Raw genomic sequence first — 20,450 nt, forward strand, 5'->3', positions numbered from 1 at the left:
GCCAGGATTTCAGGTCTGTACTAATGAAAGCCCATATGGAAAGTCAAGCCGAAAAAACCCTCTCCAAATCTGGCCGGCTCTGGAGGGTCGAGCGGTGTCGGAAGAAAAAGCTCCAGAAAGGTTTCTAAGTGTGTAGGTAAAATTTTGACTGGGGCCTTCTGCTTAGTGTATCTGCCCAGAGTTCCATCGCAGTCGGCCTCAAACTTTAACTTTGTCCCGGTCAAATGCGACCAGATGTCCCAGAGTGGCACTATTGGTTTTCAAGCACAATGAAAAGGTCAATCTTTAAAAACTCATATCTCTGGTTCCCTACATTGGATATTTATCACTTTCATGTCTATTTGTTCATAAAAATATTTCCTATTTTTATAAAGTAGTGTGGTATTTTGATTGTGTGACGTGTCTTACTTATTTGATCTATTGGTGTTTTTAAATGCTTTACACTCCTGTTCCCTACGTTAGGCCTGACTGCTCATTGTCAGCTACCAAGGGTTGAGCAAGGGGATAATTTGCTGAGACCTTTACGGGACTATGAAGTATTAGTGGCCTTATTACTAGTGGTAGGTGCATACATACTCCTACCAATAACCAACTTTCCAACACTTTCTATTGGCTTTAAATGCACTATCTCATTCTGCATTTGAAAGTCTGGGTTCTAGAGTAGTAGTAGATCTATATGTTCCAACAAGGCCCAATGGTATAGCTACGATAACACCAGAGAAAAAAATGTGATTATGGCAGAATGAGTTTTAGAACTTTAATCACATTTATTTAGAACGAACGTAGGAGCCCTTGTGCATTTAAGCTGTGAATTTGCCTAACAAGTACTACATCAGCTTTCATTGCTTTACCGCACTGCTTTCATTCTGGGTGTGTCCATTACTCTTTATATTTATTAAATTAATACACGTTTCTTGTGTTTCCTTTTGTTAACAATGACGCTATTCCTGCTATAACACGATCAGCTTCCCCTATGTTAACTTTTAAAAACATAAGAGCCTGACAGTATTCCATCACTTGTTGACATTTTCCGCTTTCCCTTTTCTTACAGTTTGCCAATGCTGCAACTATTGTTACATAATATGCTTGACTCTCTTCAGAAAACGTGATTTCTCGTAAATTTTTCCTTTTTCATCCAAACTATGAAAAATCTACTGGTTTCTCCATTCTATTCCATTTCCTTCACACGCTGCTTGAAAGCCCTCAGTTTACTCATAAGTATACTGTACAGCGTTTTATCTATTACCTTGGAGAAAGTACCACACTTCGTAAATGAAATGCTCTTCTGAGACCTTACATATTTATCCCATACGGCAGTGGTTCCCAAACTGTGCGCCGCGGCACCCCGGTGCGCCGTCATGAGAAGCCAGGGGCGCCGCGGACACGATGTGGGAAACTGAAGCTCATTACAGTAATGCTTTGATGTGCCAATGGCCCTGCACTTGACCTGTGACCTTCCCTTTTGTAGTGCTGCAAAGCGCCAGGAATGATTTCACACCCCGTTCTCGCTGCCACCACATCCTGCGCATCCAGGACAAAGGGAGAGAGGTTTGTTGATTGTTGCCGGCATCCTGCCCTTCCTCAGCCCCTATCAGGTCTGCCTAATCGCCTGAGCAGCTTTTCAAGAGGTAGTAGGGCCTCTGTTCTTATCTCCCTTTTACTACTCAGGCGGAGGTGTTATGTTTCTCGCTGGTCCGGCCCATTAGCTCAGGCCTACTGTTGATCCCAATCCAAACCTGCTGTGACCGGTTATAGAAAAGTGTGTGTGGAAGCATTGGGAACGCTTGCTGTGCAGTGCACACTTTCTTTCAGTGGTGCTCGTGGGACGGTGGGTCTCCTTCGTATAAGGTTGCTGCATGACCCAATTCTAGCGCCTTAAAAACAGTGGAGCGCTTTGAAAATCATGCTTTAACTTAGTGTCCTCTGCCTGGTTTACTCACCTCGTTAGTAAAACATAGGGGCCTATGTAATTCTGTGAACACCAAGTGGAGAAAGTGCCTTTCAGTTGCACTGCAGCTCTCAATCCGCATTCATGCCTGTGTGACCCCTAGCCCAGGGTCACACAGACATGAACGTAGGAAGTGTGAGGGATGTGGGGGGTTTATCCCCTCAGATTTTACAGTGGAAGAGACACGGGGAGGCGGGGGAGTGGGGCAAAAAATACTTTCCATCTTCCACTGTTTTCAGGGCCTTTGGGGGCGTTAAAACGCTACCTATGCCGGCCCTGCTTTTGACCTGCTAACCTGCCTTCAGTCAGGGTCAGATTTAGAAGGTGGGTTATTCGCTGGTGCCAGAGGATAGATTCCTGAGGCCAGATGTAGGATATTGTTTTTCACGGATGGGCCAGGCTCCCCACTTAGCACAAACTATTGGCCTGCCATTGTCATTCTATATAGAACGGCAATGATCGGCTGAGCAGGCACAGCATGTAGGGAGTCTCCTCCAATCCTAGGCTAAGGGCCCAGCAGGGAGGCCTCTGCCTCTGAACAGGAGCGTTCACAACCCCTATGACAAAGGCAAGTGCTGGGGGCTATAGAAGGAGCTCTTCTTTAACTAGGTGATGCATCTTTCTTATGCCCCCCACCACAAATACAGAAATACACAGGAAAGCAAACCTCTTGCTTTCCTGTATATCCCTCCAGAAAAGTAGTGTCTCCTACGCCCCTGTACGGGTGTAAAATCTAGTTCAGGTAAAAAAAGGAGGTTGGGCAGAAGATCGGTATGGCATTTGATTGGGATTACTTGGTGCCTATCTGCGTAGTTTCAGCGTGTGTGCGCCTAAGATTTTGAAGTTATGACGCTGTTAACGGTAAGAAATCTAATGTGCACATTAATGGAAGGTTTCTGAAAAACGCATTTGCACAATGTACGTTAAGATGCTGCAGACCTGTCATATATCGGGCAGAGTGTGCTGATTTGAACCTCGCATTCCAACTTGCTAAGTTTGAGCAGACGCTTGAGGTGATGTCATGAAAGCAGATGGGGTATAATGAGCAGTGTTCTGTTTCAACATGGTGTGAAAACTAAAAATTAATCAATCCCACTTCTTTTGGGGAGTAAAATATGAAGCAAACTCCTTTGGCAGGTTAAGGGAAATTTTCTGCAGCTTTGTGGATAGAAGATCATGCCTTTGTTTTTTTAACCTATTTATTTATACTTATGTATAATAACATATATGCATAGCAAACATATAAAATTCCTTCACTGATTATAAAACTAATACAAGTTTCCCTGTCCATCAGTATAACTTTAAAAATAGTATTTTAAACCTCAAAAGTGCAAGTAATAAAATGTAAACATGGACCAGCCTATTGTGTTGGTGTGAAACTTTCCTTTGAGTAAGGGCAGTGTCAGTGGAGCCTGACAAATATATAGCTAAATGTTTTTCATTTAGGTTTGCCAGTTGTTCTTTTTAGGGCTTTGTTAATTAAGAAAATTATAGGCACATCATGATCCCGGCCCTCTCTGGGTATCCCAACAATTACCTCTCGTGTAGCCTCTTTTTATCCTCCCATTGTGCTCCTTTCCAGAAGAGCCGTCCCTTTCTAAGTCCGTGGACGTACCTTTGAAGACCATGCCTTTATTAAAGAGATGCATGCTATTCTAAATCACTTCTTTTATTGCTGAAATGTAATTCTTTCATTTCTGTTACTACAGTGAAAACAATAAAAACCTTGCTGACATCTTTAAGATTCTAAAACACCCCAACTCACTTTACTCTTACTTGACTTTCGGAAGACTACAGTACGTACTCCCGAGGTCGGGCTCACCCCCCACCCCTCTCACTGGTAAAAAAAATGGTGGGGAGACACGGCCAGCTGCCAATTAGTCCAAGGGAGCCACAGGTAAAAAAAGTTTGGGAACCACTGCCATACGGTATAGATGGGTAAAGTGATGATAAAATAATTTGATAACGTAGTTGCACCGAAGCTTAACGAAATGCATTAGAAAGGGAGAACAGGAGAAACAATGAAGTAGCTGTGTTTGTGAGATGGATGGAACTGAAATATAGTGCGCTATATGCTTTTTTGCTAAACGAAAAACAAAAACGAGCGACGTCTGTAGTCCTTTTTCAAGATCAATGACATTAAGAATTATCTGGATCCTTGCTCTGTGAAATAGGTCAAATTCTCCAGCTACATACAAAGAGTTGCAACACACACCTGGCAGCATGGCTACTTACAAGGGCACACCGCAACGAACAGCCGCCTTTAATATGCCTAAAGAGACTGAAAGTGGTCAAGGGAGTTCTATAATTTGTCCAAAGTATATAGGTTCAAATTTATTAAGTGATTATGAATGGTTTATTCTTCCTAATCTATGCCTTTTAGATGAAAGAAACAATAGAAACAGACAAAACAAAGAAATGAGATACAATGTGTTCAGCATACATTGACAATTAGCTCTGTCAAAATATGATAGAGGGTGGAAAGAAATACTTCTACAAATACATAAACGAATTCGACGAAATCAGGACTATGTTATCTATGAAGGAAGTAAACCATTTGCAGCAGAGGGGCAGAAAAATCACTTATTTAATGTTTTGCTTCAGTCTCTAAGAATGCAGGTGAAAACAGTTGGTTTCAGATCGATGTAATACATTTATTATTAAAGGTAGCAATATTGGGGGTAGAGAAATGAGGGAACGTGGAATGTTTAAACATACAGATATAGCAGGACCAGAGACCAATACTATTGGTGAGGTATTTCATATGCAATGGAAAATGCACTTGGAAAATTCCTGGAAATCTGTGACGTTCGAGAGGACCTGACAACGTCAAAAATTATACTGGAAGTTAAGGTCCAAGGGACTCCTTTGACTATCATAAAGCATATTACAACACAAAATACGGAAAAATGTATGGAAGAACCCAACCCAGAAGGGGGGGCTCAGTGAGTTAACAAGTGATGTGAAATGCGGATTGGAATTACAATCTCCTGCTATGACAACTGAGCCTGCCACTCTACCCAGGTTGATAAAGTGAGCACCATTACATTAGGTGATAGTAACACTCTTTATTAATATTGTTCAGAGATGGCAGACGCAAATATTTAAAAAAACAGTTCTTATTATTTTTAGTATAGAAGAACCAACAAAACGGTGACCCTGTAAACAGTTAACAACATGGGGTTAGTGTTGAAAAAAATAACACGATAATCAAAACATTTAGGGGCCCATTTGGATGGTGGGCAAACCGCCTCGCATGGCCGGCGGTAGTCACCTCCGGCCCGGCAGGGGTGATTCGCCCGTCATCCACACAGCAAAGACCCCACACCATATTAGGATGGCTGGGAGGCCGCGGCGGACGGAAAGACCGTCCACCTCTTTTCCGCCGGTTGACTCGTCTGAGAGACATCGCCATCCATATTACAATGCTGGCGGTCAATGGCCTTTCCACTGCGGCGTTGCCGCCGTGGAAAGGCATACGGTCTTTGCTTTGGGGGCCCATTGTGGGCCCCCATGATGAAGTGGGGGTTGGGCGTGCACATGGTTGCCATGCACTACATGGCAGGCACCACGTGGTACCTGCCATGTAGTGCATGGCAGTGCCATGCACACTCCTTTTCCATTGCAGGCGGGTCTGCAGCCAGCAGATCCACCTGCAATGGAAAAGACACAGGATGCACCCGCCAGTGTGGTGGGCGCATCCCAATGTGCATGGCGGGACCGCCGCAGTATCGGTGGGTGGTCCCGCGCTCCGTTACGGTGGTAGGTGGACTATGTCCACCCGCTATCGTGATAGGCCCCCAACTCTGTTTTTAGAAACCGTTGTGCATGTTGATTATTGGGAATGCAAATAACAGTCAACGTTTAGCACTTGTTGGACTCCAGAGAAACCTGATGTACAGGGAGCTTTTGTCATACAAAACAAACAAAAAAAGAGTTTTGATAAGACTCAGATTCATCCTTTTGAGAGGAGTTTAGTTCAATGGGATTTGGGGCGAGAATGGCCTTTATTTAACTTTCCTTGTTGTTTTGACTATCTTTTAAGAGGTTTAGTAGTAAATTCAGGGATAATACTTTGCAACAACTTTTTAAAGCCTACCATGCTAAAGTTACAGCCATTCTGCCATATGGTTGTCCGATTCGGTCCCTAGTTTATTTAAATTCTATAGAATCCTTTATAGATGCTCCATGGACAAAATGGCACAGCTTTCAAGCAAGTTTCATTGTGGTACTGTATGACAATCAGACTATTGTTAAATTCCCCTTTAAAGTGGATTGCATTAGAAATATGGTTGGGAAGCAAAATTCAAATATGCTAAGGTATCTTTTGAATACTATTGATGGGTGAGCCAAACCTAACCTAAATATATGCAGACCCAATAGCGATGTCAAAATAATTTTTAAGCTGCACAGAAGAATCCAATGAAAATGTTTTATCACAAAGCAGATCTCTGTGCTGAGTAGAAAAATAGGCTACCATTTTTATTAGAACTAGTTTTACAGGGAACTTTCATATTAGGGACAACGGTATCTTAAAATTGTCCAGCAGATATATCAAAATAAATGTGGATACAATTTGACAATTTTCCCTTATAGTTTGTTGGAGCATGGGACAAAAGGAGAAAACATGTAGATGGTGCAATGTGGCTGTAGATGGGCCTCAGGATGCAACATATGTGTATAGTTTCATCCAGCACAACTATAGGGTTGGTTCTTCTATACTATGATCACAGCCACTCGTGGCGTTGCAAGCCAGTTATAGGGGCAGGAGAGAGGCTGCTGCCATGATTGTTATTGGTCAGTTCGTTCCTTCTGTGGATGTAGGGCAGGTTGTCAAAAACTGTACTTGTCAGTAACATTAAGACCTGAAAGGATCCACAAAATAGAAGACAAAATTCATTCATCATGTAACTGAAGATATTGTGTGCAGCTAAGGAAGTCCATGAAATGGCTAGCTCAACCTGGAACAACATTATGCAACATCCTTCAATAGGAAAATCAAACCTTTTGCTGTGTTTCGCCTGCTTAATATCTCTGAACTTCCAGTGTTTTGAACCTCTTCAGTCAATGTGGCCTTAGAACAGTTTTAACTGTATTTGATCATTTTAAAATTAGCAGGATATTTATTTTCAAATAGCCTTATGTGTCACTCAGGAGGGGTACCCATCTATGTACAAGACATGTGTTCAGTTGTAAGAAGAGCACACATGGAGAACAAAAATAAAGTATTTAGTGTCCCACCTATCTCTGCAGTGCCTGAAACAGGGCACACATTTGTGGCGGATAGCAGGTTTTAGATACTTTGAGTGACTTACCAGACAGCCTCCATGATGGGGGTACTAAGCCCATAGGGACTACCAAGAGGGACTTCTGTGTTTGAATAAATTCCAGTTATACTTTCTAGTTCAGAGAGTGGAACCAGGAGACCCAATGGGACCAGGAGAACTACACCAAGTAGTGGCTCACATAAGATTCTTGGTGGTGCTGAAAGTCAGGAGAGTCAGCCAATAGATGTGAAAGATAAGGTAAAGTGTGTTACTTCCTTTTTACAAAATTTGAGTTTGTAGTTAGAATGGGGAGTCATGTCTTTCTAACTCTGTTATATTATTAGATACATATAGAATCAATCAAAGTTTTAAAATTGAAGCACACAAACAATGAATTTCTCTCAAGCCCACTTCAGCCAAACATCGGCGTAGCTTTTATTTTGCAAACAACAATCATAAGAAAAAAAGGGTTAAGCTATTACTGAGTATTCAGACTATATACAAGATAAAAAGTGATCCAAGTGACTTTCGTGCCCCAGGATAGTGACCAAAACCAACAGTGACATAATATACAGTGACTACTAAAAAGAAGCAGTTGGTTATTGGAATAAACTGGGAAGTCCCTTGTGGAATCAATTGATCAATTTACTCGATAGGGATTTTTTCTCTGGTGTCCGTGAGAGACGATACCCATCACTAAGACGTCATTGTAAGTTGATTGCAGCACTAGGAGACCTTAAATGTTTCCCGGGTGACCAGTGCCCCCCTCCCCCTGCCTGATCTGAGCAAGAGGCTGCTACACTAATTTGATAGGGTGACAAGTGCCCCTTATCTCCACGCCAGGGTGACCAGTGCCCTGTACTAACTTACTGTTTTCTTGGTGCTCAATTCCACTACTGCTGATTGAGGCACAAGGGTATTATGTGATTTCCCTGGTGGTCAGTGCCCCTTTGTTAGAAATGGGGTAGCATGGTGCAGAGCGGGCGGGCCAAACTCCAGAGGACATGTGCAAAGCATCCACGCAGTACACACAGGCGACACACAAGGCACACCACAGAAAGAGACCACACCAGATTAGGTGAAAAGAATAACTCTTGTATTGGGACAAACATGCAATAGTAATCACAGTAGTCACTATACTGCGCCAACTGGCTCCAGGGCAATATGTACAAGGGATTATTTACATGGCAGGGCCAATCAGGCCACTGCCAGAACCATTGCGAAGGGATAAAGGATAAATGAAAAAGGTAAGTCCATCAGTTCCAAGGCTTCAATGAAGACGTAAAGCATTAACATTTGGCATAAGGCAGGAACATCTGCAATAAAACCTCTTAGCAGAACATTCACCATAGGCCTGAAATCAGGCAGGATCAGATGGGGCATACGCTAGCAGGGGACATCATCCTCAGGATAGGAACCTTAGGCGTAAAAGCAAATTATGCATTTCATCAGTATCCCCTGCAAAAAGAACGTTAGGCGTAATATGCAGATATCCTGGTATCGTATTTGGCCTCCCCTAGGCATATAACTTCTCTGGGTTTAAGGCATTAACCATGAACCTCGCATAAGATGTCAGGCCAGCCCATGAACACAATATACACAAGCCTAAAAGGAACACATTATGGACCACAGGCCCACTGCGTAACAACCACCTTTGTATAAATCACATTTGCCTGCAATGAAAGCAGTAGGGGCAAACAGCATATCCTGTACTAGGCATGGATCATGAGGCGTGACATTGGTAGAAGGCTCATTAGGGTATAACCACAAAATAAGCAGGGCAAACCTGGGGCACCTAGAACATCATAACCTGACATGAGGCATTCCCATGAGCGTAAGTCTCCTCCTTCACTAGGCATAATCCTGTGGGCCTGCGGCATAAAACATAACCAGGGGTTCACACATGGTCCCACCTGAAGTATTGGCCCAAACTCGAAGAGTGCCCTCTGGCGCCAATGCGCCTGGGAAAAATGGTGCCCCCCTTTCGGGACTCTGAGGTCAAAGGTGCCCCCCCTTTTTCAAAAGTTAAAGGGACACAGGAACCCCACCCGGGGCTCACTTCACGTAGGCCCAAAGCTGCAAGTAATAGGGGGCCCGCAGGCATAAACTCTATGGGCTCCAACCGTTGCCACTGCCCACTGTCCAGCGGGGCAGGGGTGCAAAGTCAGTCCTGTGCTAGTGGCGTGAGGAGTACCTCTTCTGGGGCTCTCTAATTACACCATCGCCCCCAGCCTTGGAGCCCCCCTCGCTCTAGCAGGGCAGCTGCGACATCCCTGACATGGGGGCGGGCACTGGCAATGTGCCCCGACACCCCCCAACTCCACCGCAAGCAGCCCCACTCACCGGCTCCTCTCTTCTGCTGCTCCTCTTCGTGGGGGCGCGGGCAGGTGGGATGGCTCCTGATGTCTTTGCGGCCAGGGAAGGCACCGACAATGTGCCTCGGTAGTCCCTGCCCGCCTCTCTCCACACACAGGGCTTTCTCAGTCTTTACCCGGGCCCCCTCCTGGGACCCGGGGCTTCAGTCGGCAGGCGCGAGGCTCCAGACGGCTTCTGGGTCCTCCCTCCTGTCCCCACCTGTGCTCCTTTGCTCACGAGGGCACTGACCGGCGGGTGGGCTCCCGCTCGGTCTCTCATCACTCCCGGGGCTCCCTCGTCACCACGGGAGCCCTGCAACATCACCACTTGCTTCCGGCTTCTTCCTGCTTCCGCATCCGCGGGGCGGGACTTCCTGGGGTGGCTCCCGGATCACGCCAATCCCAGCGCGGCTCCCGTGACGTCACGGGCCGGCAACGGTGATCCCCGGCAGTGTCTCTGTACCTTAATGAGGGGTAGGCTCCCTCCTACTCTGACGTGGACGGCAGGGTGGCACCCGCCATAGTTTGAAATGAGGCAGTTCTCCCAGGCTGCGGCGGTGATCACGGGGAGTTACTCGGTTCCACAATGAGGGGTAGGCTCCCTCCAAATTAGTATAAAAACCACGGGGTAGGCTCCCGCTGGTTTAAATAAACACACCAACGCGGGGTAGGCACCCGCTTCTTCTGAGGCATGCAAAGCGCCGCCACTACGCGGGGTGGGCACCCTCTGCACTTTTAAATTACACAGAAGGTCCTGGCCACAGAGCGCTGTGGGGTCCCTGCTTCTTCCTGGGCAGAATTAACATAAAGTGCTGCAGAAATCAGCTCCTCACCTCTGGGGCTGGGAATATAGCGCTGCACTCACCAAGCGCCAGTCCGCAGGCAAGCTTGGGGCAGGAGATGGCGCTCTTCTTCACTGGCACTCTGATCATAGCGCTCCTCACCTCCTTCTGGGCGCAGTCAAAGGTGCTCCTTGGCAGTCAGTTAAAGCGCTCTTCTCTTCCAGGCGCTAGGGAGCAGTCAGGGCCCAGGTGTAGCGCTCGCGTGGCGCAAGGTCCCACCAGCAGCCTCAGGGACCTACTATGGCGCTGCTTCCTTCTTCAGGGGCCAGGTAGCAGAGCAGCAGGCACTACTGGGCAAGGTCAGCAGTCAGTGGGCACTCACCAGGACAGGGTGGAAGGCTTTAGAAACCATCCTCCTCTGTAGCATGGCACTCCTCCTGTTCAGCAGCCTTTACTCCTGCAGTGGGGCTTTCCCTAGCCCTGTGGATAGCAGAGGGGTTCCAGTTGGGTGCAGGGTCCAGCACACAGGCCCAAGTGGTGGTACCCCCTGGCAGCAGGTCCCCTCACGTTCATGTACCTGCTCTGTCAGAGCACATGGTGGCACAACCCCCCTACTTATACGCCCCAAACCGCACCTCCCAGACAGTGCCAGAAGCTTCTAGAAGCATCTGGGGAACTGGTTCTAATTGGCTCAGGGGGAGGAGTAGAGCACCCGAGGTGCAAGGCTTTCCCTCCAGAAGCGGGATGGTTGGGAACCAAACAACTAGAATGCTAATCCACCACAGTCAGGTGGCACCACACACAGCCATGACATCCATTTTAAACGCAGCATGTTACCAGGGTACATTCTTATAATGGGGGTTAACCAGTGCGCACACCATTGCATTACATTTACTAGGGCATCTCACACTACACATGGCCTATACATTTCTCTACCATGGGGGAGACATCGTAAAATAGGGGGGTGAAAAGCGAAAAACTTTGGGAAAAAATGGGCCAAGTCCAACACCCTTCCTCTTGCCTGTTTACAGCACTAGGTTGTTAAACTACTAAGATAGGGTGACCAGTGCCCGTATCAATTGGTAGGGTGACCAGTGCCCTACATTAACTTAGCTGATTCCCTGTTGAGACCGAACAACATTGCACGCTATACTTAACAGATTCCTTGCCTGAGCCTGCCTGCCCCACGACATGTTCACCAACCCTTGACCATCAACATCAAGACAGCCTAATTTAAAACCTTTGGCCAATATCATTGCCTGGGGTAAGCCCACTTAAGGTTATCATCCTTTCCACTGCTTACTTTAAGCCTTTGTCATTTTAATTAATTGTCCCATTGCAGTCCCCAGAATCCCTTGTCCTGAAGAGACCCCATAATGCAAGAGGGTTGAAAAGTCATCGACTTTTAAAAGGGAGAGTCCTAGGACACCAGAGGAAAAAATCCCTATCGAGGGAATTGATAAATTGATTTCACAAGGGACCTCCCAGTTTATTGCAGTAACCAACTGCTTCTTTTTGGTAGTCACTGTATAATATGTCACTGTTGGTTTTGGTCACTATCCTGGGGCACGAAAGTCACTTGTATCACTTTTTATCTTGTATATAGTGTGAATACACAGTAATAGCTTAACTCTTTTTTTTCTTATGATTGTTGTTTGCAAAATAAAAGCTACGCCCATGTTCGTCTGAAGTGGGCTTGAGAGAAATTCATTGTTTGTGGACTTCAAGTTTAAAACTTTGATTGATTCTATATTTATCTAATATAATAACAGAGTTAGAAGGACATAACTCCCCATTCTAACTACAAACTCGAATTTTGTAAAAAGAAAGTAACACACCTTACCTTATCTTTCACATCTATTGTTCAAATGAGTTCCTTGTGAACATTGTCTATTGGCTGACTAGCTATACCCAGGTCACATGGACATATGGGTAGCTCTTGTTCCTTGCTTAAATAGAAACTCAGGAGAGAGCAGTCTGCATGAAACTGTAGGGTAGTTTGGCTGCCACAAGGCACATACACCGAAAAAGAAATGTGATTTCCTGCTGCTGTTCTATGAGAGGGGACACTATGAATTTTGTAAGATCTGGTTAGTCCTAATTACCAATACTGACTGATATTTCTTTTAAAACTTTCCTTTACACCGCCCACCCCCCCACCCTCCCTCCAAGAAAAGAATCTGCTTGGAACTGAATAGGAAAAAATCTGTCCTGCCTTGTGTTCTGAATAGGTCAATACTGCCAACCAGAGTATTGTAGAGATTTATCTGTCTTGAACCTTGGCTCAAACAATGTGCTCCCGGACCAGTGGTGCAGCCTGCTGCTGATACACATGGGTATTACAACCCTGAGGCCTACTTGTGCATTTGTAACTTCCTTCCTGTGGCTAAAGTGTACAGAAGATGCAGAGAGAGAGAGAGGGAGAGAGAGAGGGGAAGAAATTGCATACCAGCAAACATTATAGTAGGCCAGTTTGAGCATGACATTTGTTGTAGGAACCCTCAAGCATCTAGAAAAAATGGACTGAAGAAGCAGGAAACAATCCTTCAAGTTTGAGGATTTTCCTTCATGGTAGAAGCGGTTTCAACATTTATAGGAAGGAACATGACCGCTGGCCAATCCTACATGAAAAAAGACACATATACCTTAGCTCCATTTAACTTTTTTCCCTTTTGAACCTTTCTGAGGGAGGATTTGAAGGTAGAGCTGGAGCGCTTAAAGAAAGAACCTAACCTTGTGGCTCTATCTCTAGCTACATATTCAAGAACTCAATACATCAACGCTGCAGACATTTTCTAAGATTAAATCAAACACTTTCACTGGGTCCCACCACCAACTACAACCCAAATTCATACACTGAGGTGCCTAGATCGTGGTGAATTGCATGGAAGATATTTTAACATTTCAAATATTTCTGCATTTCCTGTACAACAGCAGTGAGAGCATTTTCTAATGGCTTTGCTATAGGTTGTTTTTGTTATCCCTGTAACTTATGATCCCTAGCAATTGTTCATCTTTTCAATTGTACATTTTTAATTTCGTTTTTATACGTTTTAACTAAATTGGCTTGAGACCATTAACTGTATTGCTTCTTGCCTACATGTTTCACATATACCATATGTTTTTTCTCTAAGAAAGGCCTTGCTACTTGTTCCAAATTACCAAGGGTGAGCCAGGCATTTCTTACAGTATCAGGTTTAACTTTGCATGTCTGTTTTTTCGGATTTGTGAGAACCAAGTTACAGATCATATAAAAATCCCCACCACAGCCTAGCATGCTCATATTTAGGAGAGGTTTACCTAGTATTGTAATCAAAGTGGGTTAATCAGTTATAAAAGTTAGCATTAACTATGATCGATGATCAGCAATGTCTGCAAAAAGGTTCAGTACTTTAATGATGCTTCTAGCATATGGTATTGTGTAGAGAAAACATGAATAAAGGGGTTAATGCAATTCTATGTAGGTAGAAATAAATCAGTTCTTACTTCTGTTGCTTGCATATGAGGATGCTGTCACATTTTCATCTGCTTTTACTGCCTTTGGAAGTTTAAGGAAACCAATGCACAAAAGTAGAGGTGAAAAGTAGTGTTCCGTCATGTTTCTGTAAAGGCAATCAAAATACATTATAGAGATACATTTTATTAATTACATTCAAAATGATTTAACAGTGTCAGATTCAAACAGTTTTAAAAAATTTTAAAAACACATTCTTTAATTTTGTTTTCCACATGTATTCAACCCCAAATTCTAGAGCATGAGCTTGTTTTAACTTTTAAATATATTTTAAACAGAAGGCAGTGACCTAAAGAAGTCAGTGTCACACATAGGCAGTGCACTTGAACATTCCAAAGCTACAACTGCTAACCTGCTGTTTCGGGAAACATCCTTTACGACGCAACTTTTACCACGCAGTGCCTTTACAACGCAGGTTTTACAACGAAAACCATTACAGCGCATTGCAATGGGGGGTGCTCTAGGATAGGGAATAGTTTTAATTTACTATCCAACACCTTCCCTACTATCCACGGGGACTGGAGTTGGAATAGTAAATTAAACTATTCACTATACAGCACCCCCCAAAGCAATGCGTTGTAATGGCTTGCGTTGTAAAACTTGCGTTGTAAGGGCATGCGTGGTAAAAGCATGCGTTGTAACAACGTAAATCCTGCTGTTTCCTCACACACACCCTTTGAATGGAACTTCAGTGCATAGATCTCATTTAAAGTTTGATAGAGAGCGGGAACCACCATAAAGCTGCAGTGCTCTCAGCCAGCCAAACCCAGTTCCTCCAGTCTATTTACATTTAGGGGAAGCACAAGGTCTACACCGGTGAACATTCTGCTGTAAACCTCATACCTGGTGCACCATCACCAAAGGGTCACCAGGCCACAGTACCAACTGTCCTGGGGCAAGACAACAGTCACCTCTTTTTCCCTGTCCGTTATGCAAGACATGGTTGACAAGGATAGGAAAAATCAAGACTGGCACCCACATTGTACATTTATTTTTTAATTATGTATGTATCATTGTGGTTGCATATACCACGGACATGGCCTAAGGTCATTAGACTGCTTTGCAAGAGTATAATTGCCAATAATCATTGTGAGAAAACATTACAGATACAACACAGGAAAAGTGAAAACAGACATTCAAGAGTGAGCAAGAGATCATAGATCCAGCCTGAATGCCCATCAAAGAAAAGAGCTTTACATTCATTTTAAAGGTAACATGGCATCTGGTCATACAGAGGGTTGGATGAAGGGATTTCCATATTGTTGTTACGCTTTCCGAAAATGATTGGTTCATGTATAATTCTTGTTTAATGGTGAAGGGATTGTGCATTTCTTGAACCCTGTTTTGAACTTGAAATATTCAATTTTTCAGTAAGGTAGATGGGCAACCACGAACGCAAGGCTTTGTGTGTGGTGCAGGCAGTTTAAAGTTAAGCTCTTGCCTCACTAGAAGGGGGGAGAAATTTCCAAATGCGGGGGGAAACGACAGGAGAGGGGTCAGAGGGTGGGAGGAGTAAGATTGGTAGAGATTTGGAGATTAGGCCAGGAGCAGGGCATAGTGATAACCAAAAAATGGAATATGGGGTGAGAGGAAGGAGGAGAGGGTGGGTAGACAAAAGGATATGGGACAGGGCATACATCGGATAACTTGTGGGTGATGGGGGGAAAGCTGTTGATTTGAAGATAAGATGTTGAAGGTCTTTTTTAATGGTGGAGCAGGGTGAGAGGTTTGGAGTAGCTGATCTCCAAAGGAAGGCGATTATTGTCAGTGACGGGGAGGCCGGGGAGTGAATGAGTTGGGGTGAAGTGATTTGGCTAGTAGAATGCCTGAGTAGGAATTGAAGGGGGTCTGAGCAGAGTTTGTGGCTTATTGTCCGGTGGGGACAGTCATGAGTTAGAGGACGGAGGTCTAAGAGAAGGAAAGAGAGGGTCGACCAGGGCCAAGATTGTATCATTATCTTAGAACATTATTTTCCCATTGTTAAAGATGGAAATAAAAATATTACAGTATAGGCGACAGGGTGATACACATTTGCGTCCAAAGGGAATGTTTGTGAATGAGGAGACATTCAGATTCTTTTGTAAACAGCGGAACCGAAGGTCAGTATTGTGCATGAAGAGGAAGAGGTCGGTTTGAGGGTTCCTTTCTAAAAGCAATAGTATTGGTATGCAAATAGGGTTTCTGGAAATTCTGGCAGGATCTTGTGTTTAAAGTTTGTCATCGAGGATTTTGAGAGATTCTGAGGGTAGGTGATCTTAAATGCATTGACTTCAGATTTGGAGACGCATTTTGGGTTAGGTGTTATCCAACTGGGTTATTGTCATAGTTAAGGGGTGGAAATCTTGGTTAGGATGAATAGCTCAGCTAAAAAAGAAAGCCTTTGAATTGTTAAAGTCAGACAGACAGTCAGTCAGAATATCTTTATTCAGCTTAAATAATAGCAATAAAAGCACAAATAATTTACACAAATTGCATTAAAAAAACAAAAGAGAACGAGAAATATACTTAAACAAACAATTGATTATAACATTCAGATCATGAAGACTATAGCAGATTAAAAAGACAGTGCCTTATGTCTTCGACTAAAAAAACTTATATCACCATGCCTGGGATAAAATTATCTTACAAAGCTATTAATGCTGAACAAATGCTTAACTGATACATATTATCCTGACAACATACAATAATAGAAGGAATCTCATTACCCTGCCGTAGGATAAATAACACTTATAAAGTAAAAAGTGCTCAGGGCGTTCAAATATCCTGCCCACTTTCTTGAAGCATTCAGTGCATTTAACAGAGAAAGATTAAAAACAAAATCTTAAAAGCCCCATGCACAAAATGATTAAATATGGACTTAAGATCCATAATCAAGGTGCTATGGACTCATGCAGTTTCCTTATCTTTATGGCTTGTAAAACAAAGTTAGTTACGGCCAAGCAGGTTTTTTCTGAGGCTAGCTGTTGTAATACTGTTGCATCCAATGAAGACAGGATCAGCTTTGTAGGTTAAAGTAGATTTATTCATAAGAGTAAGTACAGCTCTCTAACTGCCAGAGTGTTTCTCTGTCAAGCTCCAGTCTCAACTGAGCAGCTAGAGCCTAAACATTCCAATATTGCTAAGCAACAATGACATAAGGGAGAAGCTGAGGGAGGAAGCTGGAGATCATACATCTTAACATAAACACTAAATGTACAGTATAACATTAGGGAAGAAAAACTAAAGAGAACTAAAACAAGTGATATAACACACCTCCTCAACTGTAAAACAAAAAAATAAGTCACATAATCATCCAGATATTTTGGAGTAGTTCTCAGCCTGCAACTGACCCTACTAGAAGAGTCATTCGAGACAAGCTCAGGACCATCCGAAACATCATCAGGAACAGTTAAATCATTACTTACAGGAAGTGTACCTGAAAAACAAAAAGGAACATTCGAAACTGTATTATAAGAACCCTCAACAGAATGTGAAAGCATACCAGGATCAGAAGGAGGGACAGACCTACCACCAGTAATTTTAGCAATACGTCTGTTACTCCACCATCTCCCACCTGAAACCATGACAGAATGCTTACCATGTTTGACAATGGTAGTCTCAGGATAAAATCGTGACCCTCTAACTTTGCCTGGTCTCCTTATTCTGACCTTATCACCAAAAGAAAAGCATTCATCCTTGACATGTTTACTCTCATCATACCTGATCTTGGACCTGATTTGAGAATTCTCGACCCTATCCTTAACAGCATCCAAATCAAAAGAACTTCCTCCAGACCTAGTTTTACTGACCACCCATTCAGGAGACAATTCATTAAAGGATTCCCTCCCACGCAACATGGCAAACGGAGTGATGCCTGTGGTTGAGTGAGGAGTGTTATTATATGACCACATCCTATCACTCACAACATCTTGGATGTTTTGTCCAGAAGAGATAGCAAGTTGGACAGAATCTTTCAAAATGCGGTTCACCCTTTCCACTAAGCCATTACCTTGTGGACTGTATAAAGCAGTAGTTAAATGTTGTATTCCATAATTGTTTAAAAAGTTACTCATGTTGTGTGAAACAAATTGCACACCATTGTCTGAAACAATGTAGCTAGGGATACCTTCTGATCTAAATAACTTGGTCAAAAAACTGATCACATTTTCAGTATTGGGATCCTTCATAAATTTGAAAGACACCCATTTAGAGTGATAGTCCACCACAGTTAAGATAAACCTGAAACCTTGCTTTAAACCGCCAATTGGTCCCAAAAAATCGATACCAAGTTTCACCCAGGGGTTTTCAGGGAATTTCACTGGAGACAAAGGAGAATTGACCGTGCGTAAAGATTTCTCTGCATGAGAACATTCAACACAGTTGTTCAACAATGTTTCAACAGAAACATCCATGCTCGGCCACCAGTAATGTAACCTTAGTCTTTTCTTTGTACTGGTAATTCCTCCGTGTCCCTTGTGAGCCAAAGCAATCACTTTGTCTCTAATAGACATTGGTGGAACAAGTAAAGACCCCCTCATGATTAGACTGTCTTCAAGGCTCAATTCGTCCTTGATTTTTGAGAAAGGAATCATGTTCTTGTCAATTTGACTGTCTCTCGCCAAACCATTAGATATTAACTTTTTCAAAAGAATCTGAGAATTATCACACTCAGAAGCTCGTAACCAGTCAGATTTAGAAATGACCCCTTCAGTTAACTTAAGGCCATCAACCAAACTTACTACCACCTCTTTGTCATCAAGGATAGGTTGATCCACTGAGGTATTCACAGGACATCTTGATAAAAAAATCCGCCTTAAATTTTTTTCCTCCCGGGATATGTCTCATTGAGAAATTAAAATCATATAACTTAGAAAACAGGCGAACTAATCTAGGACTTGCATTCCTTAGTCCTTTATCATTCCAGATGAAGATGAGAGGTTTGTGATCAGAGATAAGTACAAATTCTTTGCCCCATACATAAGTGGAAAAGTGTTTGACACCCCAGACACACGCAAGAGCTTCCTTCTCTATGGTGCTATAGTTTTTTTCTGAAGACGAAAGCTGTCTAGAAGCAAACGCAATTATATTTTCATTCCCATTGTCCAACTGACTTAGTATAGCACCCAGACCAGTGTTACTGGCATCAACAGTAATATAAGATGATAAATCCTCATTTCAAGGTTTGAGTGCAGGAGCAGAAATGATCAAATCTTTTAATTTCTCAAAAGCTGACTTTTGATCATTACCCCACACATATTTGACTTTGTTCCTAGTTAGTAGTCTTAAGGGTTCACTGACCAAAGCAAAGTTTTGTACAAATCTCGAATAAAACTCACTTAACCCTAAGAACGACCTCAATTGGTCCTTATTGGATGGTTGAGCACATTCTCGAATAGCTTTAAGCAAGTCTTCTTTAGGACTAATGCCTTCATGAGAAATGACATGACCTAAATACTCCACTTCATTGAGTAAAAACTTGCACTTCTGTTTTTTTACAGTCATGCCATGTTTGTTCAAAATGCTTAAAACTTGATCTAACTTGATCAGATGTTCTTGAACAGTATTGGTGGAAATCAATATGTCATCTTGGTAAGCTAATACATCCTTTACATTACCAAAAAGTTGTGACATCAATTTCTGAAAGACAGACGCTGCAGATGCTAGGCCAAATGGTAGTCTTAAGAATCTAAATGGACCAAATGGGGTGTTAAAAGCGGTGAGATCCTTAGACTCATCATTCAGCCCGATTTGATGGTATGCCGCTCTCAAGTCTATCGTAGAGAATACTTTTGTACCCTTAATTTGAGCAAGCATGTCCTGAATACGAGGCAAAGGAAAACAATCAATCTGAATGTTCTTATTTAAAGACCTAAGGTCAATGCAGAGCCTAATTTCATCACAATTCTTTTTAAGAGCAACGACAATCGGTGAAATCCACAGTGACGAATCAATCTGCTCAATTACACCTTCATTGCATAATTGATCAAGATGAGTTTTAAGTCTATCTCGAATACTAAGAGGAACATGTCTGACCTTATGAATTACAGGAATTGCGTCAGGTTTGAGTATTATCTTGTGTTCGTAACCTTTGACCGACCCTAATTTATCAGAAAAGACACCCTGATGTTTACAAATGATGGTGTCTAAAGAAGAGTGATCAAGGGCAACAGAACTGACATTTTCAAAGCGATCCAAACAATTGGGATTATTAGTACCTGGTCTCAAAACCATTTTAAATTTTCCTTGGTCCTTCCAACCTAAGATTTTATACCCTTTTTTAGAGACATACATTTTTGTGTCAATGGTTCTGTCTTCAAATGTAATACTATCAAGAAAATATCCCATCATTTCAATTTCAATCTCATTGAACGCCACAGTATGTATATCAGGTGGTAATCAATCAATCCCAACCCATTCCTTAAAGAAAAATACATCTGGAATAATAGTAACTGGAGAACCAGAATCAACTGTAACTTTGAGAGAGACTCTCCCTATTATAATATCACAAATGGGATCACCACTATCTGAATCTTGTTGTGAACTAATTATATCCACAGATAGTAAAATTTTGTTTACAGATGTCTCCCCAGTTATTAAATTTACTTC

The 20,450-nt window shown here is 42.9% G+C and overlaps 1 protein-coding gene across 1 annotated transcript in view; it reads right to left on the reverse strand.

The window, feature by feature from the left end:
* PTPRE (protein tyrosine phosphatase receptor type E) overlaps positions 1-20,450 on the reverse strand; it is a 566,294-nt gene that overhangs the window by 440,621 nt on the left and 105,223 nt on the right. Inside the window, exon 2 of the mRNA XM_078643508.1 lies at positions 13,838-13,953. Within this exon, the coding sequence (XP_078499634.1) occupies positions 13,838-13,949 (112 nt within the window). The 5' untranslated portion in view covers positions 13,950-13,953. The remainder of the gene's footprint in view (positions 1-13,837; positions 13,954-20,450) is intronic.

Source organism: Lissotriton helveticus, chromosome 5_1, assembly GCF_964261635.1.
Source record: "Lissotriton helveticus chromosome 5_1, aLisHel1.1, whole genome shotgun sequence".
NCBI lineage: Eukaryota > Metazoa > Chordata > Amphibia > Caudata > Salamandridae > Lissotriton > Lissotriton helveticus.